The 20969-nt window shown below is 45.4% G+C and overlaps 1 protein-coding gene and 1 long non-coding RNA gene across 5 annotated transcripts in view; both read right to left on the reverse strand.

Annotated features, from left to right (window-relative positions):
- The window catches only part of SESN2 (sestrin 2), a 56773-nt gene that overhangs the window by 25759 nt on the left and 10045 nt on the right, over positions 1-20969 (reverse strand). Inside the window, exon 1 of one of the 4 annotated variants that reach the window (XM_081920702.1) lies at positions 11410-11849. The exons of 1 other annotated variant lie outside the window; for it this stretch is intronic. In XM_081920702.1, the coding sequence (XP_081776828.1) occupies positions 11410-11499 (90 nt within the window). In that variant the 5' untranslated portion in view covers positions 11500-11849. Of the gene's footprint in view, positions 1-10930; positions 11151-11409; positions 11850-20969 lie in introns of those variants that run through there. 2 more of the 4 variants (XM_081920703.1, XM_081920704.1) reach the window with 2 other exon arrangements.
- LOC309375390 lies at positions 4564-8631 on the reverse strand. The gene is made up of 2 exons (XR_014170897.1): positions 6878-8631; positions 4564-4887 (listed from the first exon to the last, which is right to left on the reverse strand). It is a non-coding gene; the product is annotated as an uncharacterized lncRNA (long non-coding RNA).

Genomic DNA, 20969 nt, shown 5'->3' on the forward strand with positions numbered 1-20969 from the left:
GGATATTACAGGTCCCTTATAGATGGAAGCACCTCCGAGTCTGAAACAAATATTTCAGGTGAAGCTGGAGAAAAGGCAATGCTGACTCTCCCGTCTAAAATTTAAAGCAAATCAAAGATTGTAACTGATGCCCATCACCAAAGTACACATGAGATACTACTATAAAGGCAGACAAAACTTCCATGCTTTTCCACAAATGCCCTGACCATCAACCGGTCCAAGGCTGTTCTCACGCACACCAAATCCCAGCTGAGATACCCGGCACATGCCAACATAGAAAGTGCATGATAAAGCATCTTGGAATGGCGGTTAGGTTTATTAAAACATGTCCTCCATAATAACTAAGGCTTATTAAAACTAATTAACCATAGCAACATCCTCCTCTGGCTACAATATCTCGACTGAAGTAGAGGGTGATTGTCTCAATTTGTCTGATCCCACAGGCAACGGTGCCATCAGGCGACCAGACACCTAAACTTGGCGGATTTCAGCCTGGGAAGTGGCTCCATTATCGCTCTGAAAGAGACGGTATCGGATACCCAAGTCACCCAACGAGAGCCAGCGTGCTGACTAGGTAGGGTGACTCCGCAGGAGATGAGACGCAACGCTTAGTCAGGAATTGGCAAGAGCATACTTGATAAGCAAGTCAGGAAAGGTTAAGCAAATTACAAGCCGTGCAACAAAACAAGGTTATTATAGCGTCATAAACTCAGGAGGCCAAAGAGGCTGCTCAGTCTGTTGGAGCCTATAGAACCAAAGCCAATCAGCTGAGACGGCTCTTTAGGTTGACCCAACATCCCCAGTTTTATTTTATTCTTTTGCCACCTTTCTATTAACCACCCGTCTCGCCTGACAATCCACAAGGTGGCTTTATCTTAAAATCCGATACCAAGCACTAAATAAATTAAACCTTAGCCACATAAACAACAGCAAAATTATCCACCAGACCAGCAGCAACTAATATAGATCCATGGCAGGTCTCTTACTGGTCCCAAGGTAAGCTGGAATAGCAGTCTTAGGCACCATCTTGGCCTAAGGGCAGTTTGTTAAAGATGCTGAGAGTTGTTAGAGGAGATCTTTATTCCTGCCACAGAGCTATAATTCCCAGAGCTCCCAGGGAAGAAGGATTGCTGACAAGAGAGCCCTAGACCAGCTTCAGTGAGGAGGTAAATTCAGTGGGGCCCATGGAGAAGGGCTGGTTCAGAGGGTCTGGGTTCATCAACCCTAGCTGGCAGGGATCAAGAATCAGGGATGATGAGAGCTGCAGTTCAATCAGATCCAGAGAGCTATCTTTCCATGGGTCAGTCTAGCTCAACATCGTCTACACCAGCTGTGGCTGATGGGAAGTTGTAGCCAACACATTCTGAAGGGCACCAAGTTGGCAAAGGCTTGTCTATGGGGACTGGCAGTGGATCTTCAGGTTTCCAGACAAGAGTCTTTCCCAGTCTTATTTGGGGATGTTGGAATCAGAACCCAGGAACTTTTGCATGAGACCATCCCAAACGAAGGACCATGTAAATTGCACTTTGAAAGCCAGTGTGGTGTAGTGGTTAAGAGCAGTAGTCTTGTAATCTTGGAAACCAGGTTCGCGTCTCCGCTCCTCCACATGCAGCTGCTGGGTGACCTTGGGCTAATCAGGCTTCTTTGAAGTCTCTCAGCCCCACTCACCTCACAGTGTGTTTGGGGGAGGAAGGGAAAGGAGAATGTGAGCCGCTTTGAGACTCCTTAGGGTAGTGATAAAGCGGGATATCAAATCCAAACTCTTCTTCTGATGATGATGAGTATTTTTTCCAAAAGAGCTTCCTACCTCTTTAAATATATGTAGCCCAGTTATTTTATTGACTGAAATGTAAGAATTGAAATCCGTGCAGTTGAATACATTATTTCAGCTCCTGCACTATTGTTCCGTTTCCAAAGTTCAAGGCCGGCTGCTTTCTCTTATGCAGCCAAAACAGCACCATTCACTCACTAAAGGAAGCTTTCAGAAGGCTCAGGAGACTTGCCAAGGTTTACAGAAGCACAAAAAAAATACCCTAAGTAACTAAGGGAGCATCCTTCCCCAAAAAGCTCAATAGGGGCTGAGGATGTTCAATGGCTAAAGAATGCTGACTGCCTTCTGGAGAAAGGGAAAAAAGAAAACCAGAAATTGAAGGTCTTCAAAGAAGGCAATGCTGGTTGGCTGGCACCATGAACAGAAGCACTTCACACTGCAACGTTTTGTTCCAGGTTCCATTTGTTCTATGCCTATTCATCATGAAGTGGGGCATTCTTGCTCAGAGCTGCACCCTCTGCTGGCATATAAGGGACTTGACTGCTGTCGCCTATGCCTTTATGTGGTGCTGCCCATGAAGATAGCACAAAAATTGCAACAGGTGCTGGTCAGTAATTTCACCAGTACTTACAATGGGCCCAGAAGCACTCTGGTCACGGGTTCAAGTTAGCCTTGGCCTATGAATCCCTCCTTGTTGACAGATAAGGGAATTACACAGGGTGACACAGCTAGGTGCTTCCAGTTTTGCATTTGGCTAGAAAAACAGGATATATAACCTGGCAAGCGAGTAATCTGTGGGCCATTGCAGACATAACATTCTTGGCTTGGTAAACAATGGCTTGGTAAGCAAAGAACCAGTATTCGGCCTTCACATTCCTCCCTGGTGTGCCAGCTTCCACACTGTGACCCTCCAGTCTCTCTTTAAACCACAGATCCCCACTATCATGTCCAAGGTGGGAAATGCTCAATGTTGATTTCAGCAACCAGAATCTTAAACCTATAAGGTTTAAAATCCTGATAGGAGCTGAAGTCGAACATTGGGGGGCGGTGGATAGGTTCCCTACCCATGGCTTCTAAACTATTATTCTTATGTGCACATACTCATATGACCCCTGACATTTTTGCCCAATCTGTTGTTTCCAAACTGAAAAACTGTTCCAGCAAAAAGCTACTTTGTGATGTCACAGACATCAGGTCGATCAGCCCTCTGTTCTGCCTGAAACTAGCACAACATCCCACCCCCAGAGCTCAATCCTCAGACGACTGTACACATGACAACAGCGTCGTGAGTTTACTTTCCAGAAGAGAGGCTCTATTCCAAAATCCACATTTGGGCAATACCCTTATTAAGCTAATCAACGTGTTACAGAATGGCATGTACACATCAGAGCTCTCCAGAATGCCCCATCAGACCAGATGGAGGTTTCTTGGGAGTTGTCAAACAGGAATTAAGAGAAACCAGGCAGTTTGTATACAGTGGTACCTCAGGTTACAGATGCTTCAGGTTACAGACGCTTCAGGTTACATAAATAGTACCTTGGGTTAAGAACTTTTCTTCAGGATGAAAACAGAAATTGCGCAGCAGCAGCAGCTAAAGTGGTACCTCAGGTTAAGAACAGTTTCAGGTTAAGAACGGACCTCCAGAAAGAATTAATTTCTTAACCTGAGGTACCACTGTACTGACATATGACGGGCCAATGCCAGATCCCAAGGAGAAAGCAGCAAGACTGGAGGTAAAGCAAAGGTTGCCAGACAGCGGGTAACTCCAAGCTACCAACTTGCTCTGACATAGGTTGGGAACAGAGTGAGGCCTTGTAAGCCTCTGTGTCTCCAGACTTCCTCCTCCACAGCTTCCGTCCTGAGGCATTTCTGCACTGCCAGACTATTAATGTGCAGTGGGGGGCATCTTGTGTTTGAGTGTCCAGGCTCTGGCCCTATAGACCTATGGCACGCATGCCAGAGAGGTCACTCAGAGCTCTCTCTGTGGGCACACGTGCCATCGCCCCAGCAGGGCATAGCTTCCATGCTGGGGGTGAGGGAGGAGGAGGAGAGGAGGGTTTGCGCATGCCGTCCCAAGCCTGTGGCACCAGGGCCTAGCAAGCATCGAGGGGCTGAGCAGGCATTGACTTTTAATGCACCAGGGCCTCCTGCCAGTCTGTTTTTCCTACTCAGGAGTAAGACACCTTGAGTTCAGCAGGGCTTAACTCCCAGGTCATTTAGCATATAAAGATGGCAACCTAAGAAGGGGCTGCTGGGTTTACATGTTCGCTGGGCTTTCCTGCAAGAGCCAACAGAGAAATTCATTCCGTGGAGGCTGCGATCAAATGGCAGCTGAAGAAACAGCAAATAATAATAATAATAATTTATACCCATCATATCTGGCTGGGTTTATTTATATTTATTTGTATGTGCACACGCAGACAATCATTATCTCATATTAAAAATTGGGAGAGGGTGGCTCTTAGTACAGCCCTTCAGAGTACACTAGTGGCCAAAATCATGGAACCTTCTGGAAAAAACGTATTTCCGAGGTTTGATGGCTCATAACTTTGTTTCGGAGAAATACCAGTGCTTTTTTTCCTGTGGGGACGCATACTCCTAAACATTTTGTGAATTTAACGGGAGAAGAAATTCACTGGATTTATTTTCCCCGATTTGAACTGTATTTATTTTCCCCTGGTGGCGATTTTCTTGAATCAAAATGAACATTTTTTTAAGAAAAAAAAGCACTGAGTTATACCATAAAATTCTGTATCAATGGAAAAGATAATTTAATGAAGAATGTAATGCAATAACTTTTATGAAGGATTATTTATTACAACAGCAGTCATAAAGAAGAAAACGTGAAACATACAGAAAAAATGAGATATACAGGTTAAATTGCCATGTTGGCACTTTGCGATAAATAAGTGGGTTTTGGGTTGCAGTTTGGGCCCTCGGTCTCTAAAAGGTTCACCATCACTGCTATAGGCCCTGGTGGTCTGGGAAGTTCCTCTGGCTGCTCCTGTCCAACAGCCTCAGGCACAATCGTCTCCCTATTTTCTGCAGTCAGTTCTGAGCCCTGAATTTGACCATCTGGTGCCCCTGCAGCCTCCAACTCCATATCAGTGTTAGATCTAAGGGCCAAGACATATACATTTAAGCTGCATCGTAATCATAACTGGTATGCTAGGTTAAAAAGGAATTCAAAAGAAGCCAAACTGGGTAGCTTTTCTTACAGACTGGAAGGAGATTCCGACTAAATATCAAGAAGAACTTTCTGACAGTAAGAGCTGTTAAGATAGTGGAACAGAGTCCCCTGGGAGGTGGTGGATTCTCCTTCAATGGAGGTTTTTAAGCAGTGGTTGGCTGGCCATCTGTCATGGATGCTCTAGTTGAGATTCCTGCATTGCAGGGGATGGGACTAGACTACCCCTTCCAACTCTACAATTCTATGATACTTTATTAGATAATTCCCATGTGTTATGTGAGATTTCACACAAGCCACTTGTGGAATCCAGTGGAAACAATGCTATTTGCTTCCAGAAAAAAAATCTGTTTGTAGCCCCACTAACCCAGAAAACGATATCGCTCTTTCCCATTATTTAAAATTTAGCGCAGCACAGAAGTACTGTATTTTTCTGTCTATAAGACGGCCCCAAGTATAAGACGCCCCCTATTTTGGGGGACTCAGATTTAAGAAAATGGGGGATGTATCCATATATAAGATGCCCCCCAATTTTTGACATTATTTTTTTAGGGGGAAAGCCTCATCTTATACATGGAAAAATATGGTATATTGTTCAAAAAGCCACAGTTCCATAATGCAACAGGTAATAGATTGTAAAAGGTACATTTAGAATCTGGGATAGAAGTGGTAATATTGTAAGGAAAAGTAATGCAATAATCCCCACATCTGAATGCGGAAATCAGGTCTGTAAATACTTCCCCAATTACCTCATGTATTCCATTTTCACATTTCCCCAACTGTTCAGTTCTACATTGTATCTGAGCTTTCACACGATGCAAAAACCACTTCCAGAACTATGGAGGAATGTAGTGGAACATAGCACTCATTATTTGCAGACAGATTTTCCCCCGGAAGCAAACAACACGGAAGTCAGCACTAAATTTGCACTATATTTCACTACAGTTCCAGAAGTGGCTTTTACGTCACATCAAAGCTCAAATATAATGTTGAACTGAACAATTAGGGAAAAGTTGTGAAAATTGAATTAACTGCCATGAAGTCTCAGAATAACTTTTAGGCAACCAAACCAATCAGCTTTTGCAAGTGGAAAGGATTCCGCCTCTGCCCACCCCCTCCTCTTTTTTAAGGTCAATGATATTTCATAAATGACTAACACAGGTATTTGCAGGCCAAAAAAACAGGCTAATAAACATTTATGAGCGATTAACTTTTGTGAACTCGTTTGCAAGGCTGCAATAAATCTGTAACAGGCAACACGATCCTTAGAAGCAGCAGCTCTTGGATTGCAAAATGACTGGCTGAGATTGAACAGCCTCAAGCAGATAATCTTTCCGACTACCAATGCAGTTCTATGCATGGGTTCCTGGGTGTAACCACCACGAAACATAGTGGAACTTAGCTACGAGGAAACAGTATGAACCCAAGTGCATAGTTAAACTATGGATGTAGCAATGACTGCCAACTTGAATGGTTTTAAAAGAGGATTAGGCAAATTCATAGAGGGCAAGTCTATTAATGTCCATGTTTGGGTGTAATGCTAAGCCAAACCATTGTTTAGCATGAGCATGCTAATTTTCAAGGAGAAGATGGCAGTTGTTTTGCTGCTCCCTGGTGTTTTTCTAGTATATTTATTTGTTTTATTTCAAAAATTTATAAACTGCTTTATTGTTAGATAACCCTCACGGCTATATACAAAAAGGAATAAAACAATGAAAGGTTAGTGTAGCAGCTTAACTGAAGTGCTGTCCAAACCTAGGCCCAAAATTTGATTTTTTGCTTACAGGCCATGGTGAATGAGAGACCTTAACCACAAGTTGGTAGCATTTTAAGATTCCCCCCCACAAAAGCCTTGCAGGAGGAATACTGCCACTACAGTCAGAGTACAATTTTTAAATTAAGAGTGTGAAGTACCTCACCCAATTCTGTTCATGCAAAGAGTTCGAAACTAAAGGTGTGGAAGCTGAGGCACTTAAGACTACAATTCCCATCACCCTGACCTCCGCCCTCTCTGACTGGGGCTGATAGGAACTGTGAGTCCACCACATCTGGACTGCAATTCCTGATTCAAGAAGCTGAAGAACAATTTGCCTTTATGTCGGGGAAGGTATCTGGAGGATTGGATTTCTCACTTTCTCTCTTTTCCAAGAGAGAACTGTTTTCTCCTCAAATAAGTTTTTTTGCCAACTGCCTTCCTTAGTTACAATGAGTTACATCTGTCTGTTTTGGTTTCTCTCAGTTTCTAAAGTTTTCCAATCTTATGTTCAGCTCTCCACATTGGCACATCAGTTTAAAAAGAATGCTAAAAAGTGGGATATTGTTCAGTAAGTGCCCACCATTGCTAATTCTCAAACCTGAAAAATAAAAGTCCACTTAAACAAACAGGAAAATGATGCAGCCATAACAAACGGAATCAAAAAGACTCCTGTAATTAACAAAAGGTATCTCATCTGTACTCCTCCAGATCCACTGCCCTCCATTGTGTGAAGGTCTCCGGCTTCCTCAAGACTCCACCCTCGCTACCATGCTGCCCCTTCTGCATAAAGATAAGGTAAAGGGACCCCTGACTGTTAGGTCCAGTTGCGGACGACTCTGGAGTTGTGTGCTCATCTCGCTTTACTGGCCGAGGGAGCCAACGTTTGTCCGCAGACAGTTTTTCTGGGTCATGTGGCCAGCATGACTAACTCGCTTCTGGCAAAACCAGAGCAGCACACGGAAACGCCATTTACCTTCCTGCCGGAGCGGTACCTACTTATCTACTTGCACTTTTAAGTGCTTTCAAACTGCTAGGTTGGCAGGAGCTGGGACCGAACAACGGGAGCTCACCCCATACTGGGGATTCGAACTGCCAACCTTCCGATCAGCAAGCCCTTGGCTCAGTGGTTTAGACCACAGCGCCACCCGCCACCTTCTGCACAGAATAGAACAATTCTGCACTGCCACTACTCTTCTTTCAAACACCTCCCTGAAGTCCTAGTTCCCATACCCTACTATAACTCAGTCTGTCACTAGTACACCTAAGCTGGGACAGTAGCAAGCTGCCTTATGCCGAGTCAGAATATTGAGTCCATCTTGCTCAGTACTGCCTACACCAACTGGCAGCAAGCCTCCAGAGTTTCAGGCAGGAATCTCTCCCAGCACTTCTTGGAGCTGTTGGGGATTGAACCTGCAATCTTCTGCATGCAAAGCAGATATTCGGACACTAAGCTACAGACCTTTCCCACGTGCAACAGAAACAACCACGTATCGTTTCCCTGTTTATCCCTGCCTCGGCTTCCTCTAATGTTCAATCTATGTCAGATTTTTTATTACGGACTCCTTGGGGCAGTGACCTGGCCTCTTTTCACGATGTAAAAGTGGCATGCACCCTGATGGTACTATATTAAACTACCATCAACAATCCCTTTCCTTGTGCAGTTCAATACATGCCCAGGCATACAGGGAAATTAAAGAGGACCATCACTAAAGCGGTGCATAAATAATTGCAGATGCTCCCAATTCACAGTGTAGTTCCACATTTAAAACCTTAGCAAGTCTGGGTTCACTATACCTTCCATAGCATCTACTCTATTTATATGATTTACTAGGGGCTGTCAACCTCACTCATTCTGCTTGCCAACCCCTTTGTCGCCTCCCCTTTCCCCTGTAACTGGCCAACCCCTCCTCCCTTCATCCATCCCCTTTCCTATCCCTTCACAGCTCACTCAAATCTCTCCTCCCCTCATTGCTCCCCAAGCCCCAACTCACAGCAGCTGCCCCACCCTCTTGTAAAAGAGAGGGGAGGCACTTCAGAAAACCTCCATTAAGCAACTTGCCTGGGCCACCTGCCACTCACATTGCTTTCTAATTCACCTGTCTTCCATTCCGAAATCATGCTGGAATTGGTGTGGCCACCTATTGATGGCCATGTGAAATGCAGCATGACAACAGCCTTACATTTTCATGTATCTAGGAAGAGATTCCACAACTCATCCAAAGTAATCTTGGGGCATGACACAACTTAACATACATACAGAAAATAAGATCATAATTAAAAATCACGAATCCATCTATTAAATATGACATGCATTACATAGACAGCACAGGCACACAACCAATTCAAAAGGCTCGGTGGGAAGCCTATTTCTGTATTTACTTCACTATAGACAAAATTAGAATAGGCATCTCTCCAAGCTGCGATGAAAACAGGGCCTTCCCAGTGGTGACACCAGTGTCATGAAATTCCTTTCTCAGAGGCATTTGTGTCAAGTCAGTTTAATTCTTACTTATTAAATCATAGTGAACCTTTTGGTAAACATTTCAACAGGCATTTCAGAGCCTGGTCTGAGTGTTTGTTTTTTTAACTAAGTGACTGATCAAGTGATGGAAAAAATGAATTAAGAGACTGTTTTCAGTTTCTTTGTTTACTTTGTATAATTTTAGCTGTTTTGACTAGTGTAGAAAAGAAGTGTTTGCTTTGTTGTAAGCCTCAAAAGTTCTATGCCACACAGAGCCTAGGGAGGGGTGCTGTGGGCCAGAAGGGGTGGGCAGGGGCCACCTCTGGTCCGTGGGCCAGGAGTTCTCCATGCCTGCTCTATGGAAAGACACTGGTAAGACAGAAATAAAATCAACAAATTAAAACCAAGGGATTTTTAAAGCTATTCACACTTCCTGCTCCGAATCTAACAGTGGCTGTTGTCCACCCTCGAAAAAGGACTGAGGAGAAGCAACTGAGGAGCTGCTGCTCTTCCAGCCAAGGAGTGCCCAGGCAAGGAGTGCATGGAAGCGAAGACCCTTGGCTTGTGTCTTGAGCTGCATGATCCAGGGAGGGGCTTCAGCCCAAGCCTCTGTTGCTCTTCACTGCAGGGAAGAGAGATTTAAAGAGCCCTTTGCTCCATCCCAGTGGGCCAACAGGCAAAGCCAATATTGGCTCTGTCTTCAGCCCTTGCAAAACTCAAAATATGGCCTGTCAATTTGGGCTTTATGGTGTCCAAAGAAACTTCACAATCCTGATGGGAAGGGTGGGGGTGTGAGGGGAGGGAGAAATGCAGCAAAGCCAAACAGGAGGTATTCACCACTCCATTAAAATTATACACCGGATTAACCCTTTGTAAACCATCACCACTGCCCCGTGGTATCAATACACACTGACAAATATTTTGAGATCCAGACTGACCCATAACTATACACTAAAGCAGCGGGGCCAGGAAATCCATAATTTAAAAACCTTATAGCAATTTAAAAACCTTAAAGCAATTTTAAAACTCTCTGGCAGCTAAAACAATCTGAAGAAAGGATGCAGTGTGATTTTCCACCCCATTGCAGTGCTGAGCTGGGTATAATTGGAGGGTGTCCAGGGGACCCAATTTTTTTTGGGAGGGTGGGGGCTAAAGTGCAATAAGTCACATTTTCTGGAGTGGGTCAATCTATGGGTTGCGAAAGGGGCAAGGATACAACCTTTCTTCTTGAAAAAGTTATCAGTGTTTGCTTAGCTAATCCTGGAGATAGAAGTTATCTATGCAGAAATCCTGCAGTTAAGCTGGCCCCCTTCCGCCCTCGGCAGTGTGGGGCACACAGTGTGGGGCATGCCCGTACATGTGTGCTTGACCACTAGAAGAAACAAGTCAAAACGGGAACTTATTGCCTCCCTCTAATGAACATCATGCAAGAGGGAGCCCTTGACCCACACAAGCCGATAACCCAGAGCAAGGCTGCGGCAATCCTAACCCCTGTTTACACATAGAACTTAAATAAAAACAGCGTCATTTATTTGCTCCAAAAGTCCCACAGTTAGGAGAAGAGTGGGCGCTCTAGTGCACACCGGTAAGTTACCTGGGAGTCAGGCCCGGTGAATTCAATAGGACTTATTTCTGAGGGTAGCCAGGATTGCGAGGTAAGGTCTATTTAACCAATTAAGGGGCCGAATGATTGGGGGGCGAGGAGGCCATCCTAACGGACCAACACACCAAAGTAAAAGGTTCGCAACCGCTTACCATTTTGCAGTTTTCAGAAGGAGGGAAGGCACATCCCCGCTTGCGCCGACGGCTCACTCTCCCAGCCCGTTTGATCATTAATCTCACTTAAGTGGCCTCCGGTACAGTACAGCAGCCACGCTCTCACCCCAGATTTGAGAGAGTGTTTTTCAAGACCCCAAGCCTCCGTGTGCTTGTTTGTCTCTCTACGGCTGATGCAACTAGGTTCTAATGTATCCTGTTCGGAGGATCATCATAACAACCACCTTTTACGCAACTCTGCAGCAGCAACTGGAGCGCCCCCCTCCTCCTCGCTCCCCCTCCCAATCCCCCTAAAATGGCAAAGAACCGGTGCGCGGGGAGGGGAAATAAACAAACACCCGACGCCGCATAAAGTTAGCCAGGGTTACAGTTGAAAGGCAAATGGTAACCCTCCCCACAAAATACCCCAAGAGGGGGAGAGAGAGGGGGGGAACACGCGTCTCCCTCGTTTGCCTTACCTCTTTACTCCTCAAAGTTCCGAGGCTCTTGCAGGGTAAATAGCCCTGGACTCCGGGGGCGTCGCAACTCTCGGAGTCTGCGACCATCATGGTGCCGTGTAGCGCTGGGGAGCCGCGCGGGGCACGCACACCAGAATAAAGCGCGATCGCCTTTCCTCCAAAGTTGGGAAGAGTTTGAAAAGGCAATTCTTGAGAGAGGGGGAGGGAGGTGGTGCAAATTCTTAAGAAAGAGAGAGGGAGGAATAAAGTGCAAAGAGGCAAGAGCGGGCAGGCGGACCCCCCCCTCTCCTCCCGGGCGCGTCAAGTGTCACAGGGAGGCTGAGCGAGGCTTCTGCGACAGAACGTCCGAAACTGGCGGAGTTCTAGAACGTCCCGGTGCACCGGGGTTCCAAAACGCTCAGGAGGCTCGCGAAGCGCCCGACTGAAAACTCTCCTCCAAGTAATCGCTCTCAAGAGCACTGGGGGAGGGAGGGAAGCCCCGCCCCCGAACAGCTGCTTTACTGAAGGGGAGGGAAAAGAGGCGTCGACGCCCGCCCCGAAAAGCCAATCGTTGGGATGCAGGCGGGGCTTTCCCTAGACTGGGGCTTCAAACTGCCGACCTCTTTTGCACCAATCGGAAGGAGAACAACAGCCCGCTTTGGGATCATGGGAGGCGTAGTTCCCGCCGAGGTTGTTTTTCTCCTAACATACTGTACATGCCCCGGGAAAGGGGTGGAAAATTTAGCGGCGGTTGTGCTGCTGCTGCTGCGCGGGGCGGGGCTGGGCCGGCCGATTGGAAAGCAGCCTTGGAAGCGCAGCGATCCGCCGGGGTCTGTTAGGACCGGTCTGTCGCGATATGCGGGCGCCTGAAGACTTTGTCGCCCTTTCGCGCGGCTCTCTGGACACATTCTGGTGGGGTTGATGGCTGCATATGCGCAATAAGGGCGCTTCTCAACCGCAGATTTTAGGGCTCTTCACAACATAAAAATACAATATGGAAGCACAAAATACATGCTAAAAAAGAACAAAAACCCTACGGACCAATACCTCCCTCCCCAAAAAGTCTGATCGATTGGGGAAAGTGGGTTTGTTTCGCAAGTTTACTAAATCAGCTGTAATTGCGCATCCTGAATCTGTTGGAATGTGACTGACAACCAGCTGACGATAGCATCAGTTTGGAAGTGATACAAGAGGGCAACGTTCATAACGCCCCCCCACCCCCAACCTTCAAAGAAAGCAGGGCTGCTTGCAGACTGTCTCTTGCTGGTGGGATTCAAGCATCTGCTGGCAATTTTAGGTTGCGCAGCTAAAGCTCACTTCCAGATAACCAGTTTACTGAGCAAACACCCTAATCTGTTTACGCCAAGTTTGTGAGGAGGTTAGACAATGGGTGCTTCCAGACTGACACTATTTTCGGGTGGGATTCAATCATGTAAAATGGGGGTTTGTTTACTTATTAATTAGATTTCTATCCCATCTTTTCCTCCAAGGAGCTCAAGGTGGTGTACATAGTTCTCCCCGTTTTTTATTTCACCTCACAACATACCTGTGAGGTAATGAGACTTCTGTAATGGAAAAATGCACTGGAAGCTGTGGGATAATGGTTGCTTGGAGCATCTTTGTATCACCTCTTTGCTCAATAAACGCTCATGGTGGGATACCTTATGGAACACAGCTGTTACGGAGAAACTAAGGAAGTATCTGAGAGCGCTAACGAACACAAAGACCGCAAGTTGATTTAGAACCGTGTGACACATGTTTATTCAGAAAGGACTTGCCACCAGGTACCCATGTTTCAGTCTGGGGCATAGACCTTACAAATAGACCAACTGAGGCAATTGCCTCAGGTGCCGGGAACCCACTGGGACCCAGATGCGGCAGGTCCTGTTGTGTCACACTGCACATCTCCATCTGCTGCCATTGCTGCTATGGTGGTGGGTTCTGGCAAGCTTTTGTGGAGTTCTGTGCGAGCTCTTACTGCTGCCGCCACTTCTTGCTTCTCTGGCGACGGGGGGGGGGGGGGCAGGAGGCCTGCTGTGGTCCTGGAGTTCCATGGGCACACTTGCCTCTTCCTGCCGCTGCCAGAGAAGCAAGAGGCAGCTGCAGTGTTGGGTTCTGGGTTCCGGATGTGGCGAAATATGATGGGCCGCCCCAGTGGCGTAGCGTGGGTTGTCAGCAACCGGGGCAAGGCAAGTAATTTGCACCCCCTAACCCGTGGATTTGCGCCCCCCAACCCGTGGATTTGCGCCCCCTAACCCTAGCCCCCAGATGTTGCACCCGGTGCGGCCAGCCCCCCTGCACCCCCCACGCTACGCCACTGGGCCGCCCCTGCTAACTGATATAATCTTGTTCAAAGCTGCTTAATCTTTGCCTATCATTTACTGACTGCTGATTGACTTTGATGCAATCTTACACACTGAATGTTTTTCAGGCAGGGAAGGTACATGGGGATTGTATGTCATATGTATTTTTTGAAACTGAAAAATAAATTTCAGGAGAAAAGCTTGAAAAAACAACCACCACAACCCTCAATAAACAGCTCTTCTGGAAGGGAGGGAATCATATATATTGAGTAATCATCAGGATTTTTCTGCAAATGTTTGCAGGTTGCTGTCAAGTGGTGGTTATCCTGCACTTTCCACTGTAGTTTTCCACCACTTTTCGTACTGCACAACATCAAGTGAATGGGAGCAGATTTGTTGCGCAAGAGTGCCATTTGCATTGCTTCCAGGCAACCAGTTTATCAAGAATTTATCCTGAATTTGAATCCCACTTGCAAAATAGCAACAGTATGGAAGTGGCCTCAGGGTTTGAGTATGTTCACATTAGGGGCTTGAAGCGCAGCAAAGTCATCCCGCCCCTCCCCACCGCACATCGAGCCACATTTACAAGTATTTCTTCATTTTTCAGGAAGGGGAGCTGGGGGTGTCTATACCTGACATACATTTTTTGTTTTCCCTGCAGCCCCCCTGGAACTCCTGTTCATTAAGCTGCCGCCAGAACTTTCACACACATCTGCCCCTGCACAAAGGCTGTTAGGGTATGTTCACATTACCGCTTTCTTCCTCATCCATTTTTATAACCAGACTGAAACTGGTGCTGGTTTTAGGGAAAGCACACCAAACAGGCAGTAATAAACTACAGAACTGCTAGGGACTGTGGCTAATGTGTGAACGCAGCTTCAGAAACTAGCAGTAGGACCGCACTAGGTGCAGAGTAAGCCAAAATGTGAACATATCCTCAGTGCCAGTTCCCTGTTTGTGGAATGCCTTCTCGGTGAGCTGTGCCTGTTGTTATTAGCTGAAAAACACTCCTGTTTACCCAGGCATTTGATGCCTGAAAGATGCAACTCCTGGCAACCTTGAAATTACTTGCTGTGAGAGCGTGTGATTATCTTATGTTTTAATTGTATATGTACTTTTTAACTGCATTGTTTTATCACTGGCTGCAGTGTTTTATCACCCTGGGTTCCTTTGGGAGGAAGAGTGGGATGTAAGTTTAATAAATAAATAAATGACTCAGCCAAGGCAACAATCCTATGCACACTTTACCTAGGAACAAGCCCCACATGGGACTGACTGTCGAAAGAACATGCGCAAGTTTTGAGCTGTAACTATTCTAGTTCGGGAGAATTCTCAGTTTAAGGCTGTGGATTCACTGCTTTAAACGTCTAGAGAGTTGATTGTTTTCCTTTATTTTCACAGGTATGACTAAGAGTCGGTGTCTATTCTTTCCTTCAGTTTCTGAGATGAGTTAAGGGAAAAAAAACCGAGTACACAGTGATCAAGTGTGGAGAGGGCCCTCTTTTCTCTGGAATGTGCAAAACAACTGCAGTGAGAGAACAACAAAGTGATAAAGAGAGGGGAGTATGAGGGGGGGGCGAGGCAGAGGAGATTAGCACACTGTTCAAATAACATTTGTTCCTTGAACGCCCAGAGCAGTTGATCCAGAGCCATAAATTTGCCCTCGAGGTAAGCAGCACTGAAGAAGCACTTCTGAAGTTACAGGAAAGAAGTAATCTGCTTATAAACAACACAGTTCTCGTTCTTCAACAGCACTCATAATATCATCAAGGGGATGGAGCCACTCCCCGAGGAAGAAAGGCTGCAGCATTTGGGACTTTTTAGTTTAGAGAAAAGACGAGGAAGAAGTGACAAGATAGAAGTTTATAAAATAATGCATGGCACAGAGAGAGTGGAGAGAGAGAAGTTTTTCTCTCTGTGTCATGACACCAGGACTCATGCGCATCCGATGACGCTGAATGTCAGAAGATTGAGGACTGATAGGAAAAAATACTTTTATGTAGCACTTAGTTAAACTATGGAACTCACTCCCACAGGAGGCAGTCATGGCTGCCAACCTGGGTGTCTTTAAAAGAGGATTAGCTATCAATGGCCACTAGCCACAGCTATGCTCTGTCTCCACTGTTTGGAGGCAAATGCTTCTGAAACCACAGGAGATGAGAGCACTCTTGTGCTCAAATCCTGCTTATGGGTTTCCCACAGGCATCTGATCAGCCACTGTAAGAACGTGGTGCTGGACGAGAGGGGCCATTGGCCTGATCCAGCAGGCTCATCTTCTATTCTTAGAATCCTTAGTTTCCCATACTCCTCTCTTCCCAGAGAGCTGATGTGGGGTAGTGGTTAGAGTGCTGGACTAGGACCTGGGAGACCAGGGTTCAAATCCCCACTGGGCCATGATTCTTACTGGGGGTCCTTGGGCAGCCACTGTCTCTCAGACTAACCTAATTCACAGGGTTGCTGCGAGGATAAGATGTGGAAGGGAGAGAATCAGGCACACCGCCTTAAGCCCCTTGGAGAAAAGGTGGGGCTTAAGTGTAAAAAATATTCAATAGATAACAGATTCAAGTCTGTTGCTCCATTCCTGGGAAACTCAATCCATTCCAGACAATAGAAGCACTGATTGTCCAAAGGTTCACATCACTATTGCCTGGCCATTCTTTGTTGATGATCAGTCTGCTTAATTCTAACAACAAAGACATCTGTGGTGTGATATAGCTTTTGAAATGTAGCTTTGGGAATGTAGCTTTTGAAAGCATATTGTACTTATCCGAGCACTTGAAACTTTGGAGAAGGAATATTGTATCAAATGGAAGAAGTTTCTTTGCTGCAAAAATAACCCCTGACCCTCGTTTAATCTCTCAAAGCCAAAATTAGTTTGTTCTTAGATTTCAAAGTCTGCAGCCTCTCGTTAAAGTATCCTTTACATAGTAATTTAACAGGAACTGGCAGTTCTAAGATTTCCAAGGCCCTAGTCAAGAATTTGGAACAAGTACTTACATTTATTCCTGATATATTAGGAGGCAGTGCTACTGTACCTTTACAGTAGTACCTCTGGTTACGAACTTTATTTGTTCCGGAGGTCTGTTCTTAACCCAAAACTGTTCTTAAAATGAGCACGCTTTTGCTAATGGGGCCTCCTACTGCCGCCACACTGCCTGTGCACAACTTCCACTTGCATCCCGGGGCGAAGTTCGCAAGCAGGAGCATCTACTTCTGGGTTAGCGGAGCTCATTACCTGAAACGTTCATAAGGAGGATGGTACGAAACCCGAGGTTCCACTGTACTAGTAAAGATAACTCTGGCAGATGTTGTTTGCCTTGTTCTTAGTATTACGGGAGGAAGAAAAGCCACAGCCACAGCCATTATTATTAAAGGTACAGGTTTCCCAACTTTTATGACATCTCATCCTATCAATTCACAGTGAAATCCAACACATGTTTATTCTGAAGTTAGTCCTGCTAAGTTCAGTGGTGCTTCCTATCGAGTGAGTTCAGGACTGCTGCCTTAGTAAGTCATGAAAACTGATCCTTTCCTGGTCTGCCCTAAAACCTCCACTGGACACACATAGACATCAGTAAAAGATTGTTTTTAAGATACCTGAGTTCTTTTTTTTAAGGGATTAAACAAAATGAGATCATATTTTTTTTTCAGCAAATGACTCAACAAGCTGGAAACCACAAAAGAGGAAAGAGATGTTGGGCTATATATATTGGTTGTTGACAATGTGTTATGAGCTGTCAGTGGCCCAGTTTGCACATAACGCTAAGCCAAACCATGGCAAATGATAAAACCGTGTGGGTTCCTGGAGAGAAGATTGCAGCCACTTTGCTCCTTCTCATGTCCTGCTGCTGCACTGCTGGGTTTGGCTTTGCCTTATGTCCAGACCTGAATAGGTGGTTTATCTTGCTCAGGACAAATCATGAGCTGCAGCCAAGGTTCCATGTTCTATGGCTTACTGCTTATGGTTTGTTTGGAGGAAAGAAGCCCAGGATTGAACGTAGCACACAGAAGAGTGGAGGCAGCAGGACCAGAAAATGAAAAAGCTATTTGATTTGATATTACTGGCAATTATAATTGATAGGGAGGTCTTGTCAAAAACACCCGCTTTCCCCAAAGATCAGATTTTTTGTGACTGTAACACACACTGGCTTTATTTCCTGCTGGCACAGTTTTGACACTGTATTATATGCTTGTTTTATTTTGGCGGTTTATCACTGCATTTTACACTGCTTAACAAATTTTGTAAACCACTTAATTAAAAAAAATATCCAAGTGGCATGTATAAAACAATGATGATGAATCCAATACAGATTTTTTTAAAAAAATAAGCAGAATTTCAAAACAAGTATTCACAAATTATGTGTCTGGGTAGGTCTGCTGAAATAAAAAAAAGTTTTTAGCAGGGGCCTAAAACTGCATCATGAAGGTACCTGCCTCTTGTTTATAGGCAGGGGGTTCCAAAGCACAGCTACTGCAACACCATCTCACATACTGTTTTTATTCTTGTTATAAGTCACCCATAAAACTTTGTAATTGGGCAACATATGCATTCTGTTAAAAAATAAAGAAAATAAAAATCTTATCCACTTTTATTCCTGCATTTATTTATTTTTAAATTAATTTATAGCTATACAAAATTTAAATAGAAATAAACAATAATAAATAAAACACTGTACAGATAACTCACAACTTACACATGTTTAAATTGTGCACATTCTTTTTAGGCACTTGGCATTTTTAAAAAAAAATAAAAAGGGGCAGAAATAGGGTGAACATCTTGAAAAAAATACTTTGACAATCCCACCTGCCATTGAAGCCAATGTGTTTTGACTATACACACTTTTGACTACACAGTATTTCAGGAACATAAACCAGCATAAATTGAGAGTCGCCTGTATTAACAAACAAGCAACAGAATGGTAAATAATCCAGCAACATAATTAGTAGCGATTTGACAATGGATATTATCAGACAATACACACTTATAATAAATATATAATTACATATAAAAATAGTTAGAGTAGGTGTAGTATAGTTATAGAGGGCAATATTTGAAGTAAGTTTTATTGAGAGTGGACCCATTGAAATTAATAGATCTAACTTATTCAGGGTCACTCATTTCAGTGGATCTACTCTGAGTAGTACTAGCATTGGCTATAGTTTTGGTATATAATTTGAAATTAATTTTCATAGGATCGAAAAAGGAATGTAACCGATGTTATATTTTTATACGGTTCGCAACTCAGGTGGAGATGGGTGAAGGGCATGTAGGGAAATCAAACAAATTCAGAAGCAAGCAACAGTGACTAAAGTGGGAGTTACTTCCCTATAAGCATGCGGAAGATCGGGCCGCACATCTCTCCAAGGGTCTCACAATGCTGCTTTGCCACTTACTAATGGATGAAAAACAAGCAGCAAACATTTGAACCTAGTTGGAAGAAACGTGGACTGTCTCCCACCCTGGTCATTTTCAGCTCTACTTCATTCCAACCAGAAGCTATTTTAAAACCAGGCCCCAGACAGCAATCTCTGCTGTCTGATCTGAAGACTTCCATGCGGCGAAGTCCAGAAAACAGAAATGCTCTTCAACAAAACATCCCAGGTCTTTCTTTGCTCCCCTCCCCCAGCCGCCTTCTGCCCGGCAACAGCTTGAATCGGGGAAGCCTACCAATTAGAGGTCCGTGCCTTTGCACCTTCCCTGAGAGTGAGAGTGCTTCTCAGAGCAGCCATTGAATGGGTCGTTGTGGTGCAGAGGAGAGGCAGTTCCTCAGCCAATCTGGGCAAATAACACTACAAATAAAGGAGGGCCGTGGAGGACGAAGTTTTTGCTGTACAGTGGTACCTCAGGTTACATACGCTTCAGGTTACAGACTCCGCTAACCCAGAAATAGTGCTTCAGGTTAAGAACTTTGCTTCAGGATGAGAACAGAAATCGTGCAGCGGGAGGCCCCATTAGCTAAGGTGGTGCTTCAGTTTAAGAACAGTTTCAGGTTAAGTACGGACCTCCAGAACGAATTAAGTACTTAACCTGAGGTACCACTGTAGCTCTAAAAGGCTCCTTGCACCCCATATTGATTTTTATTAGCTGTGGGAGTGGGGAAAGGCCCACCAGCCTGCAGGCAACTAAGCAAGAGCCGGGGTCTTCTTCTTTTTTGGCATTCGCCATTGCACAACTCTGTGGCTCAACAAAGGGTTTCCTCAAGGAAGATTGTGTTATCACCAGCCCCTGCTGCCTGACAATGGTCCTGGTTCTAATCTTCCTGCTGCGTTGTGCTGTTGCATCAAAAATGTTGGCCGCAACCACGTTTCAAAGACAGAAGACGTTTGCGGTGGCACGTCCAGCTTTTCACGGGCCTGACCCATGCCACCAGACGTGTGGAGGGGTCGCGTGATCGAGGAGATGAAGCAATTCCACCTATGGAGAAAAGTCACAGCATTCGGGGCTTTTAGGTTTAGGGGAAAGGCCAGTAAGAGGCGGAAGGAGAGGAGATTATAAGATGGTGCGTGGCATGGAGAGAGTGGATGCAGACAAGTCCCCCCCCCCCAATCTCTCACAACACTAAAGGACAAAAGAAAGTAATTCTTCATGCTGCGGCGCATAGTTAAACTGTGGAACTCGCTGCCACAGGAGGCAGCAAGGGCCTTCAACTTTAATGGCTTTTTAAAAGGATTAGGCAAATTCACAGAGGACAAGGCTATGTTCTGCTTCCACTGTCAGAGGCATTGCGCCTCTGAATGTCATTTGCAAGGGGGAAGAGTGTTGTTGTGCTCCTATCCAACTTGCAGGATTCCCAGAGTTATCTGGTCAGCCGCTTTCAGGATGCTGGACTAGATGGGTCATGAGATAGGGTGAGGCACATCTCAGTAGGAAGGGAGGAGCCACCACCGAAGGAGCCACCACCACAAGGAGCCACCACCAAAAAGGCCCTTTCCTGGACAACCACATCACATACTTCATCCTGTGTAGGGACTACCAGGAGGTGCTCGGCTGCTGATGTTAGAGAACGAGCGGACTGATGTGGAAGAAAATGTTATTGCCAGGGAAGGCCATTGAGCTGCCCTCCCCATTTTGCCCACCCACAGTTCCCATCATCCCTGACTGACCATTGCACATGCTGGCTGGGCATGATGGGAGTTGGAGTCCAATGGCATATGGAGGGGGCCAAATCAGCTACCGTAGCTCCTTCCTCCAAATATGGCGATCAGTTTGACCCTAATGGGAGACAAATTAATGCTCCTTCCCCCCATGCCCGTCCCAGACAGAGGAACCCAAAAAAG

Source organism: Podarcis melisellensis (genome assembly GCF_964234715.1).
Source record: "Podarcis melisellensis genome assembly, chromosome: 8".
NCBI classification, from domain to species: domain Eukaryota; kingdom Metazoa; phylum Chordata; class Lepidosauria; order Squamata; family Lacertidae; genus Podarcis; species Podarcis melisellensis.